At 32.0% G+C, this 23,081-nt stretch overlaps 1 protein-coding gene across 1 annotated transcript; it reads left to right on the forward strand.

Annotated features, from left to right (window-relative positions):
* The first annotated feature begins 1,804 nt into the window (after positions 1-1,804).
* LOC124352690 (copine-8-like) lies at positions 1,805-22,737 on the forward strand. Its single transcript, XM_046802284.1, has 5 exons — positions 1,805-2,710; positions 7,536-7,671; positions 11,085-11,312; positions 11,668-11,846; positions 14,569-22,737. The coding sequence occupies exons 1-5, from the start codon at positions 2,708-2,710 to the stop codon at positions 14,905-14,907; spliced, it is 885 nt and encodes a 294-aa protein (XP_046658240.1). The 5' UTR covers positions 1,805-2,707; the 3' UTR covers positions 14,908-22,737.
* The last annotated feature ends 344 nt before the right edge of the window (positions 22,738-23,081 follow it).

Genomic DNA, 23,081 nt, shown 5'->3' on the forward strand with positions numbered 1-23,081 from the left:
ATATATATGAGATAGTAAATTTAACAATATCTGCACTGCTCAAACTTTTCCATGTACAGATTCCGTTTTTGTATTTAGCACAGTATGTAAATAGGTATTAATAAGTGGCAAAATTGTTATACTGTATGTACGTCTTGTATTTTTTTTTACCATAAAGCACTTTGTAATAATCTTCAATGTGTTAAACTTTAAAAACAGCAAGATTAGTGGTATGTAATAATAACTATACACATTCAAAATATCAACATATATTAACATTATGCTATATTTTCAAAATTCTGTAGTATTATTATAATTAATAATATCAGCAGCTTGGGAACTTGTCTTATCTTTATGATATGTTTCTTCACAAAAATTACTCACTTTACTTACTTTGTTTTAAAAACAATTAAAATTGTATTGTCCTCTGCACCCACTTTGGCAATGTTCCCAAATAAAACATTTAAATTTATAAATGCAATAACTCACTTATAATAAATTCACTGTATAATCTAAATTTTAAGGCAAAATGTACAGTACTTGTACTATGGTTTTTATTGGCACAGTTTTATTTGCAAATAATTTAAAGTAGTGTATTGTGAGACTCAATTAGTCAAACTATCACTGAATTTTTGGAGATTTCCTATTAAAGGAAAATATAAAATAATTAAAAAGTAAACTGAGAAAAATTGCCTTCATGCGACCTCCCGCGTGTTATTTCAGTGTGACATAGATAATTTGAACTTTTTAATTAAAAGCGTTGGATAATTCAAACTTATGGTCCCGACATTACTATTATAAATAGTATTAAAGAAGAATTCAGTTAGGTCAGTTAGAATTTGTTTTGGATAGTTCAAAATTGTTATGTTGATGCTCCCATCATATATAATTTCCAGACTAGGATTCCTAAAAGTCTAATACTGTTGTTAACTGAGTATGGTTACGTTCACAGTGTCACAGGCCATTGCCCTATTGATTGAGTAGGGTGAGTCATATGATGTTTATATGAAAAGTCTCCTTCTCCTGCACCACTCAGTGCGTCTATTTTATTGTCATGAATTTACTGTAGGTATGTGAGCAATCTAAATGTCTCCATGCCTTGCCTTGCAGCTCTCGGGGGCAGTGCCCCCTCCTTTCTCTCCTCACAATGTCTTTGTTTAGTTGTCACTGTCTCAATGCATATGACTTGGGTAATGATTTTCTTTTTGTATAATACTTCTTTTTATTGTTTGTGTAAGTACATTAATAGAGTGCTTTGGACTATAAAAGTTTATAAATATGTTTCTAACATTAATATTTTTCTTTGTGTGTTATTGGCAATAGATAATTTAAAAGTATAATAGGATTTCAGACATTTTCTATAATTATATGTTACAAAAATATATTTAAATAGTTTAATGTAAGCAAGTATTCTAAATAGAGTTTGATACATTTTAACTATATGTGTGGCAGGTTCTTCGCAACACTTTTAAGTTTTTTGTGTATCTTTAACTTTAAAGTGTTGAGGTTTTTAACAACTGAGATAGAGGTCAGCTGTCAATCCTCAAATCGTAGGATTGCAATTTTGTAAAATCCTGAACACATTTTTGTAAGAAATAATGATCGCAAATGTCCTAAATCCTATTACCCTTTCATTAATATTCTTATTGTATAAATATACCATTGAGTTAAAAAAACGATTTTTGTCAGTGTCTTATAAATAAAAAAATATGAAAATATACTTGTGTAATTCAAATTTGTGGACAATTTGAATTTTTTAACAGTCTCCTGAAGTTTGAATTATCCAAGTTCAGACATAAATTCAAACACTATACTATATTTTTTATTAACTATTAAAATCGTATGTTGGTTTAGAGAACCTCAGAAAACATTTGTTTTATATTAACCTATCTGTAATGTATGAGTTGACTGACAGCTGCATAAACCGTGATCAGAGTGATATTTCAGAAATGTGAAATAGTAGGAAGATTGAGAAATACTCAGTTCATAATGTCTGAAATTCTAGCAAAATTATAGTTTTATAGTTGGTAATATTTTTACAATATAACGAAGTACAAGCCACTTTTTTATACTTTTTATTAAAATGTACTATTATCAATGCAATACATTACCCTAAAAATTAATTTATATCTTATTAACTAACTGAAATGTATAATGAGAATAGAACATCTCTCATTGAAACAGAGCTCATAATGTACTAGATGCAGTAATCCGGATACTAATTCATAACTACCAAATGATCATTAAATGAGATTTATGCTTTTAATATATTAGAACTTCTTCTTAACAAACAGCTATGTTTTTTTAGTACATTTGTATAAAATGTTTACACTAAGAAATAATTACAAGTAAAATTAACCATAATTAAAAAAAAAACAATATTTATATAGTGAAAATTGAATTCAGCCATGTTTTTATGGCTGATTACTGTTTTCTGGGGTGGTTTTGAGTTTATAGTAATAATTTTGTCATTGTATACACTCTGAAATCACATCTTGGGATGCAAACGAAAAAAAAAAAAAAAAAAAAACTAGTTTAATGATTCTAATATTTAAACTTCTTCTGATTAAAATAAGTAACTGATTCTTTTATTGATTGCAATTTATGATTAATTAACTTCAAAGACAAAATTCATGTCTTTTTGAGGAAGCACAGTTTATTTGCCGTACTCGTTTTTCAGAATGAGAATAACACCTTTTCCTTGTGGGAGTATCTTGCTTCATTTCTGATGGTAAGTTTGAATGTTTTTGAGCTTTTGGTGGTTGTTATGTAATGTTTTGTGGTTAACTATTGGTTTGAATAAGGTATTTTTAGCATGTTTTACTAATTTAGGTTTGTAAATCTAATCCCAGTAAAAATGTATTGTATTTGTGAAGTGGCTACTTCTTTTAGTGGGCTATGTATGTTCTGCATGAAGAAAATACTTCTGTTTCGCATCAAGGAACGTCAGTCACGCATGAGTGTTTTCCACATGCTTTCAAAGTAGAATGATAGCTTAAATGAAACGTAAACAAACTGTTATATAAACATCTAATTCGAACTAACACGCCATTTAAAGCATGTTTTACTGAGACTACCAGCAGTCAACAACTAGGCAATGAGAATAGTGTCTGTAATCAGCTGTGACGGAGCATATATATGTCATATAATGTAAGTTTTCTGCATTTTCAAGGCTAATATCTTCATTGTTTTTCAACATATACGGAATTTTCAGTAAATGAGGTCATCCTATTTCATTAGCACTTATTGTAAAAAAAGCTGTTGGTTTTCCTAGTTGTCTAAACACATCATGAGACATTTTTTAATTGTCTAAAGTAAAGTTTAATGCTACTTTTATATAATGTAAGTTTTCTATATTTTCCTGGCTAATATCTTCATTGTTTTTCAACTTATACAGTGTACTGGAGATATTACACGGTATTGGCATATGTATTGACCTTATGACGTGACTGATTTGTTTAGAAGGCTTGTATTTTGAAAATATTAACTATAGATTTCAAAGGGGAAGGGGGCATAACATTTTGTAATAATGTTAAAGAGTTTAGTGTCTTTATATTATTTTAAAATAAAAAAAAAATAACCATTTAATAATTAGCCAACATACTTTTTCATGATAAATTTTAACAGCTTGTTATAAGCAGTAGTCACTTCTGTAGATCAGTCCCGCAACTGCCTTATTTCTGTAGTTATTATTTTATTGTGTATGGCAAGTCACTAAACTGAATCATTGCACAACCACATGTTTTTAAAGACTGTGTGTATCAAGTCTTCCAAATCATAGACATGAGATATTCAGTGCTATCTGACAGTTGACTAAAAGATTAATGAAGTGTTAGAATTTAAGTTAATTTTTAGTAGTACAGTAAAAGCCCGCTAATTCGGCACTTTCGGGGATCGAAGTGTTCCGGATTATTGAAAATTCAGGATTACCGAGCGTCATATGAAAATGCCGGAAAATTCTAGGTTTTTTAGCCGCTAAAATCGTATCACAATAAAGTAAAAGGAGTGAAATCAAGTGATATTAACTCAGAAAAGCTGAAAACCCAGCCAATACAATCACTCTTTAAAAATAGTGGCTGGGTTTTCAGTCCCAAAGAGATAATGTACAGTAGCTTGATTTTACTTTTTCTACTTTAGCGATGATAGCGGGCTAAAAATCGTTCGTCTAAGTTTCAGAGTGTGGCTTTAAAAAAAATCACTCTTTAACGTGTAAACAATTAAAGAATTATTAAGGAGATAAATAAAATTAAACAAACATTAGTTTGAACACAAAATGAACATTTAATGCCTAGAAAAACATTTCTAAACTTAGGTTAACTTAGATGTAGGCTAACTAGTGCGTACATTATGTAATAAATATTATGGTAAAACATAATTTTTGTGTACTGTTATTTTATTTGAAAAAAAGACCTAATGTCTGTTTGTTTTTTTGTATCATGTTTCTTCTTTAAAAAGTCATTTCTCAGAACATATAAATTTACAAGCTCTGAAGCATTGTAGGAGCTGCTGCGTTCGGCAAATCGTATAAAACGTGTCGATAGTGGCACTTGCTTCACTCCACGTAGGCACGGGTGTTGGATCATCATCTGCTCCCTCTTCATCATCTGATTCGGACTCCACAGGATGAGGCTCTGACTGAGGTCCAAGTACACTTTTGATGAGCAGTTCATCCGTAATTTCTTCTTCAACTGGCTCGTCGCAATCAATGTGTATCCACTCAAAGATTTCTTCTTGTGGCACTTTCCTTATTTCGTCTTGGGAACTGTGGGCCACCAAGTCCAGTATTGCTTCATTGTCGACTGAAACAGCAATGTCCTCTTCTTGGTAGGCAGCTGGCCATAGTTTTCGCCAAGATTTCTGTAGAGTGGTGGGCTTGACCCTTTTTCCATGCCAAGGCGATTCCGAAAATTGCATCTTTTATGTTGATTTTTTTCTGAAAATCAACCACCATACCACTCTGAGTTTATCAGGCCTTGAAGAAAGGACGCTCTGTAAAAACATTTAAAAGTTCTGAATTCACTCCTTGATCCATTGGCTGAATCAAGGGACGTGACATTTGCCGGGAGGTATGCAGTAAAATATTTCCCGATATCAACTCAGACGCTGCAGGGTGAGCTGTGCAATTGTCTAGGATGAGCACAACCTTGCTGTCTTCAGGTAAGCCACGGTTTTTTCAGATTGTCATTTTACAGATGGGACGAAGTGGTGGAAAAACCAATTTCTAAATAAATTGGAGTTCATCACGCATTGGATTGAGCATCGTATATTACGGGTAGGTGGGTAATGCCTTTCAGAGGTCTTGGCTTTTTTGCTTTTCCGATGACGAAAGGCGTCAACATGTGGTCCCCTGAGGCATTGCCACAGAGCAAAATTGTCAAACGGTCTTTGTTTTTTTAAACCTTTGGCACATTTCTCATCCCCTGCTGCCAAAGTCGAATTAGGCAAACAAACTCCAAAGTAGGCCAGTTTCATCAGCGTTGTAAATCCGGCATGCTGACAAATAGTAGTCTTCAACTAGATTTTCAAATTCAGCTTTATATTCTTCAGCCGCATTTTGGTCGGCTGATCGGAGCTCCCCAGCTACATCAAGCTTCCGTATTCCGTGTCGATTTTTAAAACAGTGCTGCCAACCATCAGAAAAGGCACATTCTTTCTCATCTATTTTTTAATTCCTCACGGAACTGTTTAGCTTTTTCCATGATCATGGGCCCAGTCACAGGCTTCCTTCAGACAGCTTAGCGCTAAACCATTTGAATAAAATTTTGTCAAGGTCGTCAAGTTCAGGTTTTTTTTAAAGTTTGTCGAGACTGCATATCTTTGACATTTGTAGTTTGAGACTTAAATTTAAGTAACTTTTCTTTATTCTTCTTGATGTCATACATTGTTGATGAAACCAATGTTGAATTCTTCCATTAGCTTCGTTCTACTTTCACCTTTTTCCTACACGTCTTATAATTTCTAGCTTTTGTTGAATGGTAAGTGTGACATGCTTACGTTTATTTCCAACTTTGCTGGTGGATGAGCCGGGCTTGGAAAACATAGGGCACAACTTTGAGAAAGTTAAAACACAATATGAACGAGCACAAACACTCACGACTGCACTCGAAATTCGAACTGACAGTGACTGAGACTGAGGCAGACGCTAGACGCTAGACAAACGGCGGACACTCGGCAAGTGGACCTGAAACCCCCCACACACAGCTGCTGCGCCACATACGATCCCTTCCGACTGAGCACAAACCTTTCCGAGCGCTCTTGCGAACTGTACGTTTCACAGTGCGGTTAAAATATCTCATTTACGCGATTTTTTTTAAGACGGTTGCCGGATGAATGAAAGTGCCGAAACATTGGATGCCGGAATTAGCGGGCTTTTACTGTATCAATCACTTGGCTATTCAATTAGTGAGATACTATTATAACGAATATAAGATACTTGGAACGTAATTTAAACATGTTTTAAAATCTTAAGTATTCTGTTAGTCAATGATGTTATCTGAAATTTAACAATCACCTCGGTGTAGTGTATTGTTGATCACATCTGGTTAATTTACCAACTGGCGGATTGCCAAGAATAGTTTTGTAACATTTGTGTAATTATATTAAGAACAAAATATTGTCTATTTCCATAAAATTTAATTTGAAAGTATGCAAGGGACAACAGGAATAAATAGTGAAGTGATCAGACTATATTTTACTATAGTCTGATCACTATAATATATAATATAGTCAATTTATAATATTATACATAAGTAGTGATCAATTTATACCTTTTCATTGTTTAAAGTTAATTATTGACAATAAACAATTTTAAAATATATATTTGATTGAAACCTTTGTCATCATTAACGTGGAATTGCTGGCAGTCAAAATTCCCCTCAGTGGCTGATTGGACTGATAAACACAACACCAAGAGAAGAAAACACTAACAAAAAAAGTGCAGAATACAAAGGAATATCAATGTTGTGTTTCAGGTTTTTACCTTGAAAAAAGCAGACACTAGTTCTTGAAATCATGTTTCAATCTCCTAAAACATTAAAGATGTCCAATGTCCATAATTTTTTTAGCTTTCCAATTCAAATTTGGTTCTATGTAAAATGGAAACTTAGATTCAACGAGTTTAATTTGAAATAAAATAGTTAACTGAAATTTATTCGTACAAAAATAGGTTTGAATTGAATTTGAAAATTATTTTAACTCATAAATTATTTAATAAGATTTGGACTCAAAGCCATATTATACACAATCTAATGGTAAACCAAGTTAGATTTAATGCCTCTGTTCCTGGGAGTTAAATAATTCCTTCAAAAGTTTTGAATTTCATTTATTGTAAACTTTGACTGTAAAAAGAAACATACATAGCCTCTTGAGGTCTGAGGTCTTGAAGTTGCATCTAGCCGCCAAAATATAATTAAAATGAAATGCTGGCTATGTTAGATGTAAAATAAGAATAATGTAAATAAGATAAAAGGATATATGTCTAATTCTTATTAATTAAAGTGATCATAAGTTCACATTATAAATGTTTTTACCTGACCAATAAAGTGGTTTTGTGGCAGGTGCGGAAGAGAGAGAAATACACTCACTCGGGGGAGATAATGTTGGAACACTTTGAGCTGAAGCCAATCTACTCATTCATGGATTACATCAAGGGAGGCACCCAGTTGCACTGCTCCATTGCCATAGACTTCACTGGTGAGCAAGTTTTAGTTGAATAAAACAAAATAAAAGTTATTCACAATCTCTCTATTGATGTGGAGATTGAGCAAGTAGAATGCTGGTATTTATGAGTATCACTGTAATCAAGTTATTTGAAGATTTTTTTAAATGCAGAGGATGATCCTCTTTTATGCTTTATTCTCCCATCCTCATGGGCCAGAGGCCTGTGCAAGGATCTTATCAAACAGAATAAGGAGGAGAGACAATGCAGTCCAAGGTCCACTGTACTGATAAAAAGTTCTATGGTCACAGACAGGATCTGAACTCTATCACTATCTCAGGTCCAAAGTTCAAATCTCTCTGCCATTGGCACTCCCTTTACTATATTGAAGTGGCTATCAACCTGGGATAGAGATTTCTTATGTTCCTTGTCTTGTATGCCATTTAGAAAACCTTTAGAAACAAAGTTTGCTGATTGCTGGTCATACCTTGACATAGTGATGGGCCAATCAAAAATTTACAAATCTCGAATCCTAATACAAGGTTTCTTTTTAACCCAAGTATGATTTAAACAAAATCACCACGAATCCATTTTTTTTTATATTTTAAACCTTTTGGAGACTGTATGATAATATAAAAATTAAGTCAAGAATACCACTCTGTTATAAAGGGATTTGCAGAGGTTCAGAGAAATAGCTATATTTTAAGAACAGTCATATCCCATATTTCCTACTCCCATATGGCAATTTGAGGTTGGGTTATAATATGGGCTTCCATAATATTGCTTGTAATTTCTGCAAATGGGTTATAAATTGGGCATAAATTTGTATATCCAATGTATTTAAACTTAAATGTTTGAAAAATTTTAATCACCCCTAGTTAAGATAAAAAGTATTAAATTATAAACACAATATATTTCATAGAGGAAATATTTTTACAACTAAGAAATTGTGAAGTGAACAAAAATTTGCTGCTGATATCCATCCATAAACACAGCAGACATATGAAATTGTATAAATATAAACGTAGAAAATAGAGACTGCAAGCAAAATATTTTTTTACAAAGCACAATAGTATTCTTATTAGGTTATCTACCTACGGCTTTTTGTGAACAAAATTCAACAAAAACAAGTTTTAGCATTCAGTAATTTGCGCACTACCAATCAGCGGTTGTCCACGAATAGACACAGCAGACTTGCGGTAGTGCACACAATTATTGTAAAACATACTAACTGCAAAAATATTATTTACAAAACAGTTATATGTTAATTAGGTAATCTGTTTACGGATTTTGAAACACAAAGTACAATAAAAACACTTTTTGCTAACGTAATTTGTGTATTGTCAATCACCCGACAATTAATGATGCAGTGGATCTACGCAGATTTTAATGTCGAATCCCGTCAATCGATTCTCAAATCCGAACCTTTGTTCATGATTCAGCATTTGGGATTTGGCTTCGACCCCTGCACTATCAAGACAGTCACTTTGCTCGTCAATATCCATGCCAGACTCTTTTAGTGTTAGATACTTACCATCTCTGATACTTACCGTCTCTGGTGTGGTATTGTGATGACTGTGGTAATTACCAAAATGATGACTGATGTAGTATTGAGAAAAGTCATCTCATTCTCTCTCCTTCCTGAGGTACTTTCCCTCAAACCTTCACCTCCCCTGTTTGTCTAACTGTTCACTAATTTTCATTCTGTCTGCCAATGACAAACTAAATGTTTTCTTTTTGAGGACATTCTTCATTACTATATCACAAGGTACTACATATACAAACAAAACAGTATAAAAACTGTTAAAAATAGTGATAGGATGAATGTAGTATCTGAACCTTGGAAAGCTGTAGCTAAAATAAGCTCAAAAAAGCTACGCTGAGTGGTGGCAGGCAGTTGCAGTATCAGATAGTGTGCGTGAGACAACTATAACTGTGTGGCTTGATGTCAGTCAGTAGCAAGAGTCTACAATAGAACTGACTGCTGAATATTAATTCTTTCAGGAATAGTAAGGTTTGTGAAGTAAACTTTTCCTTCAAAGTGATCCAGATGACTGTAGTTCTGTATACTATAGAATACTTTGCTTAGTTTTAGGACTGTAGAAACAGTGTGTTTGGCCATATTAGGTCATTATTGAAAACTAAGGCAAATAATAGTTAGTTCAACTAATATTTTTACTTACTAAGATTTACTGTACCACCATTTTATTTTATTTGGCAGAGACAAAACCCTTGGATTGGTCACATAAATATCAAAAAAGCAAATGACCTGTAACGCCACAACACTCTATTGGCAGCTTTCTCCTTGTTGGGAAGGTAAATTGGAATGGAACAAAATTAAGTTACTTTAAAGAAGTCTACATAACCAACCATCCTATGGCAATTTTCTCCATGGGCTTTTCATAACTCTTTCAAAAAGTGGGCAGAAAATTTTAGATTGTCTATTAAGTGGACGTTTCTTTTTAGAAACTGCTTTAACGAAGAGGGGTGTTTGAACCAAAACTATTTCGATTTAACATCTGTTGATTGAATGTCTCCATATTAAGGCCAACATATTTCAATAATTGTGTGAAAAATGTTTCAACACAGTTTTAACAGGAAACTTTGATGTTTTGAAACCATGGGAACTTATAAACTATGATGGAAATACCCTAATCTTGTGGTGGTGAGTTAAAAATCTGGTTTTGGATAATACAGAGTTTATAGAATAGAATATGTTTATTGCTTTGACAATATATATTACATTGTATTGCAATGCAACAGTAACCAATAATACAAAATTTTCATGGTCTTTATCTTACAAACTAAATCCTTTCTCTAGACTTTCCATACAGTTGCACGCAGGTACAAATACAAACTTCTTGGGATCATCCCTCAGGATTGCAGTACTACCGTGAATATCAATTCCGAGTGTGCTGCATGAACTCGCCAACTGAGTAAAAAGCACAAGACACTGTAGGGTTTTAATTGGCTTTTTAATTTTTTGGATTGGTTTCTAAATTTAGTGTTCCAGGGAGACTGTGAATGAGTTTGATTCCAGCCTGAGAAGGGAGACATTCAAATGCTACTGTTCTTTACTTTCAGGCTCAAAAGCGCTCTCGAGATCTTGTCTCGTACCTGTCTATATCACTGCGCTGTGTCAATATACATTTAAAGGGACAGTAAAATGAAGTATCTCAAATATACAAGCTGGGTAGAGTTAGCAAGTTTTAGTTCCCTGAAGGCACTTTTACATGACTCTTTGTTGTTAAATGTTGTGATGATTTTAACAGCTTTTTTTGTTGTCTGAATACTCTTTCCAAGTTTGATATCGCACAATTGCCCTGCAGGGAAATTCCGTGGAACAGGTATAGAAATATTAATCCATAGTAAGCTATCAGAGATGCTAAGCTTTGATAAATTTCGAAGGACAAAAATTCCAGTTATTTATTACATGATATTATTCCAGGTTCGAATGGAGACCCAACCACGCCCCAATCTCTCCACTACATAGGCCCTACACCCAACTGCTACGAGCAAGCAATCACTGCTGTTGGCTCAATAATACAGGATTACGACAGTGACAAGATGTTTCCAGTGCTAGGATTTGGGGCCAGATTACCACCTGATGGTCGTGTGTCTCATGAGTTCTTCGTCAACATGGATCCCAGCAGTCCTTACTGCACAGGAGTTCAAGGTCCAGTTCAGAAATAAACAGTTTAATAGTGAAGTACTAGTTTACAATATACACATAGAAGTTTCAACATACAAGTTCTTCTCGTAATCCATGACATGAACATTTTTATTTCAATACCCAGTATTTTTCTATTTAATTAATATATTTTGCTCACATTTTACAGTATGAGTAAAATAATTTAAAACTTAAAAACTATGTTTTAATGATTTAGTAGACCTATTTAGATAGACTTTTAGAATTACAGAGCTAAAATCGAATGAAAGGATGATTATTTGTCATGACTCGAAAGAGAGGTCTACTACTAAGTGGTTAAAACAATATTTCTTTGATTATTCTGAATAGCAGTTTGTTTTAGGAGTTCTGGAGGCGTATCGCAACTGCATACGACAAGTCCAGTTACACGGACCCACCAACTTTGCTCCTGTGGTGAACCATGTTGCCAGGTTTGCGGCCAGCTACAGAGACGGCTCCAGTTACTTTATTCTGCTCATACTGACTGATGGAGTCATTACAGATATGCCTCAGACTGTACAGGTGTGTGGTCGTTAGCGATAGATTTAGGTGGTAGGCCACACTAAATATATTTAAAATTATCTACTTTGACATTTAACTGCCTGCTTGGCTAGTAGTAAAAAATTGGAAATAGTATACAAGATCGTATTGGTAAATTAGAGATATCGTAAAATAGGCTAAAAATAAACCAGGAAAGGATAGAGAGGTAAGCAGTGAAATTCACTCACATTAGGTTTCATTGAATCACATAACTTTTACCTTGTGTTGGAAAAGTACAAAAGTCAGATCTTGTGCAATTAGTAATCAAACGGACAATTGCTTAATAGTGCGTGAGTTAAAGGAAGATTTGGATATATCCAAAACAATTGTACCCAAAATTATGTCAGAATTTGATTTGAAACAAGTGATTGTGAAATTTGTCCCAAAATTGCTCAGCTAAGATCAAAAGTAGTCCTGTTTAGAAGTTGCACTAGGCTTGTACAAAACCATAAAAACTAACCCCAATTTCTAAGTTTTCCAGAAATTGAAAACCTAGCTTAAAGGAACCATATTTCAAACAGTGAAATAATTAAAATTGAATGCAATGGCGATCCTGAAGGCGGGACTTGCAACTTATTTTTTTTAAGTAGGAGGAGCATTTCTACATTGCATTGTGTCCAAGAAAACTGCCCATTGAGTACTTTGAAGAAAACTACAGTTTGGTTGCAATTGGTTTTTTAAAGCTAGTTTTTCAGTGATATCAAAATATTACGTACTTAACAGAAAACTCTCATAATATCTGTCTGTAGAGTCTGTGCAGGGTACAGCAAAAATTAATGTGTTACTTAAATCTGGGTAACCCTATTTATATCCAGGAGTAGCACATCACTGACTGCAAATGTTGAGATTTGGGTAAAATAGGGCCTGTTGATAAGCCTAGTTTATTACGAAGGATGACTGTTTGAGTGGGTAGGGCGACTTTCATGTTAAAGGATTTTACAAGTCGGAAACATGAGGGAGTATTGTCTCCTCTGTGCGTTTTTACTGGAAGAGGCTGGAACAGAGCCAAACTCCTCTTTTTCCAAGGTGACATGACTGAGATAGTGCCCATTATTTCTCTTCATGGGATCTTGATATAGGGCAGCAACTTACTCATCCAGAATATCCTGTCACTAAAGAAGCAGCACAAAACTCTGGACTATATGTAATGAGGGGTTTCCTTATCTTCTTGTAGCATGTACAGACTATCTAGCGAAAGTGAATAAAGGAGTTAAGATAGCAGTTTATAAAATCCTACTTAATCTACCGTGTGATATGGTTTCGTCGTAAGTGGCAATACTTCCCTTACGAACTTTAGGTAATATACTTATAACATGCTTAAGAAATTAAAATTTTCTGACTCAACCAAGTGAAATTGATGATGAATCAAACTTAAAACATTGGTAGCTTTCAAAGTTCAAAGGAAGTTTACGTCTATAATATATCAACAAACAGCTTCCTTGATTTATATATAATTCCAGAAAATAAGATCATACAACAAGAAGCAAAGACAAATTTGTTACCTATAAGAGTACATTACAAAGAGAGGTGTTACCTGGTCAACAGAACTCAAAAGAGCTTAAAATCATGATTAATTTGCTGTTGTTTAGAGGTAGAAATTTAAAAATGGCTTACTGGTGTAAATACACGAGCAAGTCAAGGAGAACTTGCCTCTACATTACATCAGGCCGAACACAGATTTTCAGTAGTGTCAAAGTTGAATCTCAAATTCCCAAAACTTATAACAAATTCAAAACTATAAATCGATTTGACATCAACAATGCTTTCTTGTGTTCAGTGAGGACGACAGCCCATGAAATGGTTTCATCTTTGATCCCTTACTCTAGTCAGCTGCTGCATAACCAGGATGGCCCTATTCTCTGGTTCACAGGAGCCCTGTTACGTGTATTGAAGTTCAGGAGTGTGTTTTGGCAATGAAAAGTGCTACAAGTAAACATATATCTAATATCAGTGGTGCTTTAATCATTAAAGTGCTCCCAACCATTTTGGAATCTCTCACTTTTTGCATAAACTGATGTTTAATGACCATTCAACCATTTTCCTGACCTACTGAAACTATCTAAGATAGTGTATATTTTTAAGAAAGGAAACAATGCTTTGGTAAAGAGCTATCTACCAATCTTTTTCTAAAATAATTTTAAAATCTGTAATACGTAAGGTTTGTACTTTTTTTTGAAAATAATAATCTTTTTCCTAAATTTCATTTTGGTTTTTTAAAGGGTCTTTTAACCGTGGACACAGTCGAGGCCTTGGCTACTAGTGTAGTTAAAAATTTTGAGAGGCAGAACAGCACACTAGCCTCACTTTGTGACCTCACTAAGGCTTTGGGCTGTGTTCTACACGACGTTCTTCTTTCAAAGTACAATATTATGGTGTGAAGGATGTTAAGCTCCTGTTTAAAAATCATATTTGGAAAACCATACTCAGAGGGTTTGTGTCAATAACATTCTTTCTGAGACGGCGTCAGTAGAGAGTGGGGTTCCACAAGGATTGGTACTGGAACCATTTCTGTTTTTGGTTATGATTAATGATTTGCCTAGTAATATTGTTAGGCCTACATGAGCTGACATTGCCTTTTTTGTTTATTTGTATTAATTGTAGTTTGGCGATACAAATATTTTGGTTCTGGTTTGAATTTTAATATTTGTGATTAGATTTGAACGTCCTGGTTTCAATCATAAATTATGTGTTATTGTAATTGCAGGCAGTGGTGTCTGCATCAGTGCTTCCAATGTCCATCATCATCGTTGGAGTCGGCAACGCAGATTTCACTGCCATGGAGACTCTGGATGCAGACACAGTGGCTCTGAGCCATGAAGGAGTCAAGGCGGCCCGGGATATTGTTCAGTTTGTTCCCTTCAACAAGTTTGTGGCGATGGGAGACCCGCGCACGGCTAGACTGCGTCTGGCGAGAGAGGTGCTGGCTGAGATCCCCACCCAATTCATTGGTTACATGAAGGCCAACAATATCACTCCCAAACCTCCCCTTGCCAATACCACGCTTCTCCCTCCCGATCCTGAAACGCTTGATGCGCAAACTTAATCACTCCACATCGACTTGTTGTTTGTTAACTTCTTTGAATTTTATACTTTGTTACTGTGGATTTGATATTTTTAACGCTGTTGTCATGTCCAGCTCATGTGGCCTCTTTGTGAATGATCGTTTTGCAGTTATATCACAGAGTGGTTTGGTGCACAAATGTTACATATAACATTTCAATTACTAAATGTCTCACATTTCGTGTTGTGTATATATGTTAATTTGTCAAATGTTTTCAAACTGTTTTTTTCTAACTAACTCATTTGTGTTTAGATAATTTTGTGATTGATGGTGAGTTTCATTCGAAACTCAACGGTGAACTTTTATAAGGTTTTTATAACAATTTTAACTAAATGTTTGGAATTACCAACCCTTGTAGACAAAGATTGTATTATTTAATGTCTGCTTTATTTGAACTCATTCAATTTTTCTTCGATTATTTTCAAATATATTTAAATAAATAAAATTGAGATTGGATTTAGAGGATGTGATCTTTGGAATAATAGCAGTCAAATTACTACAGCCAGCCCAATTTGATAGTCATATGTTTCATTCCTTACTATATGAACAATCTTATATGAATATTACTCTTAGGGATTTTTGTTAAAACAATGTTTTATTTCAGTGATAAGTCAATTTAAGGCAGCTTGATTGCAATCGTTTAATACTTGGAAACTCTACTTAACAGGGAAGAAGGAATATAATAATTTTCTTCTATGTGGTAAAATTTGTAGGAAAGAACCTCCTTGACATTTATATTACTTTTTACTTTGACCTATTGCTACCTCTACATTACATATAATTTTTTATTAATTTGTTTATTCTTTATTAATAGTTGTGTATGTTAATAAAAATATTCAGAACATGAATATATGGGTATCGTGTAGCTGTAACATATAACATACAGATATAAAAGGTCTTAAAAGATTTTTTGATTGTTCATAAAAACCAATAATTTAATTATCATTTATTTTCAATCAAAATTTAGAGTTGTGTTAATATTTTCTGATCAGTTCAACTGAAAATTGGTGTCATATACCACAAATAACCTAGATGCATTTATAGAAAAAATATGATTAGAAATAGTATAAGATTTTGTAAGACTTGTTACAAGCATTACAAAGACTACACCGTAGGGAAATTTCCTGGTCATTCTTCAATTAGCACATTCTAGTCTTTAGAAATAAGCAAAAATCTTGCAAGACTATTATAAGTTAGAACGGATTCAAATTGAATCCTTGCAAGCATTTAATTCAATTCGATATACAAGTTTGAAATTCTTAAAGAAATTAGATGAGAAATATTTTTGTAACTCTAGATATATTATTAGAATCAAAGGGGGAATTAAATACACTGATAAATCTATTGGAAAATAAATTAATATTGATTAGATTTGTCAAGATGATATAGTAAAAACAAGTACTAACACTATTGTAGATGAATGCATAATTTTGGATTCAAATACTAGGATTCAGATTTAAATTCAGTTTGAAGTTAATGGTTGATAGATTGATTAGATGTATTTCTGTATTATGTCATAACCACAGTAACATTCAAAGTTTATATTTGGAAGGTTGGACGGATAATTACATAAACTTAGTTCTTATTTTACAATTATTATCAAACACCAGTTCAACTGTTTACCTACATTGGACTGTCAGTATCCATTGAAAACAAAATCAAGAAATAGTATAAACAATGTAGCTGATTCAGTAATGGTTGTGTCACATACTGAACTGAAGTTGAATCTCCAGAGAATTGAATTAATTAAAGTACTTAATAAATTTTACCTAATGAAAAAATTATGTATTAATTTTTAAAATTTATTTCTGTAGCTAACCATGCAGACAATATTGGTTTTCAATACAATGTTAGTAATTAAAAGTTAGTATTAAAAATTGTCTAAATCAGCTTCAGCAATAGGTATTAAAAATACTTAAATAACTGTGAAAGTACAGAAAGAAAAGTCTGGAGAAGTAAGTAACACAGTAGCCTGTCTTAATTTTATACAATTTAAACCATGCAAGGGTTTGGATTAATTTCCGAGTAACGGAATGACAACTTGATTAGACTCAGTTTTAATTATATACAAAATTGAATATTCATAGTTGCTAAAAAACAAAATTCTGCTTAAGGATCCAGATACTGTAATTATAGAACTTGTTCAAAAGTTGTTTGAAATAAAAATCATGGACTAATTTACAAAGAGAAGGAAAAACTAATTATTTTCTTTAATAATGAGAACACGGACATTTTCCTTTTCTACAGGAAGACAGAGTTGAATACAATGTACGGTCATAGATATAAAATTATATCTAGGTGTGGTTATTGTGTGTGTTGTATTGTCTTGTGAGAATTTGTTGTTAAGAGTTGTAAATAATCTGTTTCACTGAAGTGTTTTTGTTCTTTAATATTAAGAGATATAATAATAGTTTTAAAATCAAAACTATGTAATTAAATGTTATAATATAAAACATACCAGTTTCACCCTCCAAGTAGATAAGGAAACGATCCACAACTACACTTATCGAGCTTATTACCTAAAGGGTTGAAGAATTCGTTAATTTCTGCAAAACCTAATTTTTTACAGTTAAAAATGCTTCTTAACGTGTATGAAAACCTACAAAATGTGACCGAATGATAAATTAACAGGTTTAGTGTAATATTTATGTATACAAATATTTTATGTTGTTAATTGTTTTGAACTATTCAGCATTTCATCACCCTTTTTCACTGTCTTACTTCTTGTAATGTGTCAAAAGAAATAAGTGCCATTTTAGACAATCGTACAGTAGTTTTTCATTAGTTAGTTTTAAAAGTATACTATTAGTTTAATAACTAATGTTGTTTAGGATTAGTTATATGATTTAAATGTTATTTGATTAAAACTAGAAAATTAAAATTGTATTAACAACTATTAGATATAGTATGTTTACGTAAACAAATGTACAACAATAACAATTACAATCTTGCTAATGTTGAGTTCAGTTCTATTTACCTTACACTTTGTGCAGAGTCTGAAATCTGACACTGTCACAGACTTGACTCTTGAAACCTGGAGTCCATTTCTGTCTGAAGATAAGAGTGTTCAATTTCAGACGCAGCACTAAGTGGAAAGTGAAATGGAGTTCAACTTAACATTAACATTGAATCCCACCATGTTATGTGATGAATTATCATCTTTATCTAAAAAATTATAATTCTATTTACTAACCAGGATAGTTTCTACTTAATAAGGAAAGCATAGTTAATATATTTAATTAAAAAAATACTTCTTGGTGTAAAATATAGAAAATTTACAATACAATACAAATGTAATGTCAATATAAAGTAAAACCCTAGTGAGGTACAGTTTCATAAAATACTAAGTTCTCAATTGTATATTTACAAGGGTTTGCCTATTTTTGTTATTTTAATACTTCAATGGTTGTTTAGCTATTTGCTAACAGTAATTACATACAATGGTCATAATACGACGTAATAAAACTTGCATATACTATTTAATCTTTTATAACAGCACTCTAATGTTTGGAGATTCATAGTGTTATGTGATTTACAAAACTAAAACTTTTTTTATAATGAAATGAATGTATCCTTGATCATTTGGTGTTCCTGATACAGTGACATGAAGATTGTAGTAATCAGGTGATTGGGTTAGCTCCATCATTCCACAGTTTAATTCCAATATTTCAAGTGGTGTAAACTCAGAGTTAACTTAGAGTTAAGATGATCTTTTATAACTTTTAAAAATTCTGTATAATTTTTGTCATAATTGATGCTAATAATTGAGAATCACTTTCAGCTTGTGACATTAAAAGTTTTAAAAATTGGTTAATGGACTATTAATCTTGCTTTCAGTTGAGGCCTGGTTACGTAACTGATTTTATACAAAATTTGTGACTTCTTCACTACATGTATATTTAATACCATAAATTTAGTTTAGTTCTCTGTCAATATTCATCAACACTATTATCTTTAAGTAAACTGTTGTAATATACAGGATCTTTTAGTTAAGTTATTATGAGGGATGGGCCGATAGAACAAAAATTAGATTCCAATACCGATACCAAAATTGTGATCTAAATTCCGAATTTAATACCAATTCCTATGGTATTTGAACTAAGAATATAGGCCAGTTTTAAAAGGTTCCACCAAAACGTAGCCCCAAATAATAATGAACCAGAAACTGTGTACCTATTTTATAAGTAGTCCTATCATTATAGTTAATTGGACCATAAAACTAAATAATAAACACAATAATGGAATGCTAACTTAAATATAATAACAATGGTACGATCTGCCATCTTTGATTCCAGTAAAACAATGTTTTCTTAATGAAGTATATGTGTTAGTAAATCTATTTTATTAACAGAATTATAAAACCATTAATAGTATAATTAGTTGTATTGAGTATTGTGACTGTAACTATTGGATGTTATGTTGTAAAAGGAAATTTCAGATAATACCATTTCAAGAAAATAATTACTTATAGCAAAATTTGTGTAACCTTTAAAATTGTATTCATTTATGACTCCAAACTGTGATTTATATCAAAATACTATGATAACTATTTATATATAGTTTATAATTAGTTATTATAAATTAGTTTATAATAACTATTTTATGTAAACAAATTTTTTATCATAAAGTATCAGTAAAAAAATAAATTTTTCTCTTTTCTTATAATATAATTAGTATTGATTCTACAAATTAAAATGAAACTGAAAACAACTACCTCGTATACAACTAGTATTACGATACTCAACTGGAATACAGGCTTTTAATTAGCGGTTTTCTTCCCACAGAATATTTATTGTTTTAAATGCTTTAATTACTATAGAATAAAGACAAATAAAAATAATGTGACTTTCCAAAAGTACTTTAAAAAAACTGTTATTATTGATTTTATAATAAAATACTTTGAGTCGAGTAACAAGAGCCTCAGAATTGAAAATTGTTTGTACCTCGGTATTGAGATGTTTAGATTATTCAGTATAAGTATTGACCCATCCCTAATACTTAAACTATCAAGTCCAACTGTCAGAATCATGGTCGATTGTATGTATGTGTGTAATTTGTTTTTATTTAATTAAATAGAAACACAATTGATTGATAATTAATTGATTTTGTCTCTTTTTAATTACGCTTATAGATTTTGAAATAAAATTCTAGTTTATCAATCGAAATTTAACGTTTTATGTTGAAATTAAAGTGAATAAATGAAGAACTGTTAAGGTCTCAATTGAATATAATTAACTGTAGATAAATGAATTTTTCATCATGCTGAATGTTATTTAAACCACTAGTACCAATGAATCAAATTCATTCAGTGTTTGATCGATGATCAATTAAAATGTATCTTGCATGCTGTGGTCTAATGTATAGTTTAGTGTGAAGATGTTCGTTAAGGAACAAAGTTTCTATGTGTCTTTCAGTCCATCAGATTATATTTGTACACATTTACCAATTTTATTCAACCACTCGTCAATTTGTATCTTCTGTATAGTGTAGGCTTGATTGTTCCGTGTTTAAACTGTTAATCTGTCTATGCCTTTACTAAATGTGATATTCTGTGTGTATGAGATGGCAGTGAAAAGTTTCCAGGCTGTATACATTTGTACTGACACTGGTAGTGGCATTTTTGTAGGCAACATACCGGTTTGGAATTAAACATCTACTTTTAACATTATCTAGCTATCTAGATCAGGCTCATGTGAAATTTACAGACAGAAGTTACTGATTACTGAAAATTAATATATTTTTTCTGACTTAAAGTTAGGTAAACATTGTGCGTTTTTAGTTTTGTATTGGTCAATCGCATTAAATCCATGAAACAATTAAGTGAATGTATGGTATGTCTCTTTAACCCTTTGAGGCTGGCTGTTGACTATAGGTCGACCGTGGTATTTCTGCAGAACGCTCACACGTCGTCGACTATAGGTCAACCAACTACTGTCACGGTTTAAAAAATTATTATTATTATTTTATTGTTGCTGTTCGGCATTTATACTTTGGACTTCTTTTTGTATTAAATGAATACTACATTAATCTTTACGTATGACAAGAGAAACTGAAAATAAAAAATAGAACATCTCATATGTTGTCTGCACTCATGTTGTGTTTGTAAACATGGCCGATCCTACTAGAAGTTTCATCAATGACGGTGAAATATAAAAAGAAAATAACAATTTTGATAGTTGTAGATTGTCTCCACAAACTGTCAATGACTGCAACTTTGTGCAGTGATCAAAATCTTAATAAAACTGGAATAACATATGCTTCATTAAACAGCAATAGTTTCATGGATATTTCACCTGAAATCAGGTAATTAATATCTGGTTTGTTTACAGAAAGATTTGGTTTTTATAAAAGGGTAAAAACTGAAACTTCAGAATTTTCTGTATGAATTTCTTAAAACTATTCACCCAAAAATGATGTTTAAACTTGTTAATGTTGTTTTTTTATTTGGACCTGTGATGTGTAACAGATGGATTACTGTGAAACATAACGTTTTAGATTTCAACATTTGTGTAAATCAGATCCGATTTTAAATTTAAACAAGCTTAGGAACTTTTTAGCACTGCCTTCTGTATTTTTCTATAATCATCTGCCAGTTTTTATTGTTCAGAAATCTGAACAAAACAAAAAGTGGTGCTATCTTGTCTAGTGGTTTTATGGTCTTTTGCTTTATTCCCAGTCTTATACACTTGTACATTCCTACTAGTTCCTTTTATAGTTGATTATCTGAGAAACTATCCTTCTTGTGTTTTCATTTCATCACACATTCACATTGTCTATTGGTAATGCTGTACAGTATTTACCAATAACTTAAATTGTGTGCAATGATTTAAATTAGATATGTTTTGTATTTAGATTCCACAATAAAAAGGCAATTTATTGTGAAAATCAATTCAATCTTAAAAATAATTAAGTGGAAAACCCATTGTATATTTGAATCTATCTTACTATACCATTCAAGCAAACACTGAAAATGTATTATGAAATGAAAATGAACATTTTTTTCATCCATAATAAAATATTTTAGATTCACTATTATCTGTGATATTTATGTCATTCTTGTTCATAGTTTATTGACAAAGCGACTTTGATCCTCCTCAACTTGTCATTGTTTGCTGGATATTATCATCAGCTTGTTGCATATATGTACAAATTATTACCGATGTTTATCTTTTATTATATAATAAACCTAGAACAAAAAAAAAAAAAAATTAAATTCTTGCATTTAAAGAAAGGTTGTCCAGAGGATGTTTCAATGAAATCATGTTTCTTGAATATTAACATCTGCCTGTAGAACAATATGTAATCATTGGTAGAAGATAGCAGAACTTCAATCTGCCTTTTAATTGCAATAGAGGGAGGAGGGTTGGAGTGTTCACACTCTTTACTTCCATTAAATTCAGTTTTATAATATTATTTGTTCATGAAAATGTTAGTGTTTAACTAAGTATGTATGTAGTGAATTAGTTGTAGTTTTCTTAAGTTTGTCATGAATAATTACATTTAAGATGATTTTGTTTCTTGTCAGTTTTACTAGGCTAATGTGTGAAGAAAGAGACAGTTGCTACAGTTAATTGATGCTTGAAGAAATCAGGTGTAATAGCTTTTCATACTATGTAGCCATCTCTCGAAATAAACTAGCCATTCTAATACGAATCTCGTAGTTTAATTGTTGTAATAAATGATTAGGTACTGTTACTTTAGGCTGGACATTGCTGATGAATTATGTTAATCATGTGAATCAGTAGAATATTATAAAGTTTCCACCATAAATGTAGCATATTTTAATAAAAAATTAAACTGGATTGAAGAATTTATTATAGTATTTATTGAGTGGTAATGATTTAAAAGTAAGTCAGATTGGTGAAAACAAGGTGTGTTTACCAAGGAAATATGGATTTAAGAAAGTCAAAGATGATTGAAATTCAATATACATTTTTGTACAGAATGTAATTGAAAGAACTAAGAGTAAATGAGAGAAGTAAGTCAGATTAGTGAAAACAAGGTGTGTTTACCAAGGAAATACGGATTTAAGAAAGTCAAAGATGATTGAAATTCAATATACATTTTTGTACTGAATGTAATTGAAAGAACTAAGAGTATATGAGAGGTTAAGGGTGAGTTGAATAAAGCACTTCAAAGCAGTCAAGTCTCAATTT

The sequence above is a fragment of the Homalodisca vitripennis genome, chromosome 1 (genome assembly GCF_021130785.1).
Source record: "Homalodisca vitripennis isolate AUS2020 chromosome 1, UT_GWSS_2.1, whole genome shotgun sequence".
Taxonomy (NCBI): Eukaryota; Metazoa; Arthropoda; class Insecta; order Hemiptera; family Cicadellidae; genus Homalodisca; species Homalodisca vitripennis.

Bases quoted from the DNA above. Each gene is read 5' to 3' on its own strand.
- LOC124352690 (XM_046802284.1), top strand. The intron at 7,672-11,084 runs GTGAGCAAGTTT...ATATTATTCCAG, and splicing joins CATTGCCATAGACTTCACTG to GTTCGAATGGAGACCCAACC. The intron at 11,847-14,568 runs GTGTGTGGTCGT...TTGTAATTGCAG, and splicing joins ATATGCCTCAGACTGTACAG to GCAGTGGTGTCTGCATCAGT.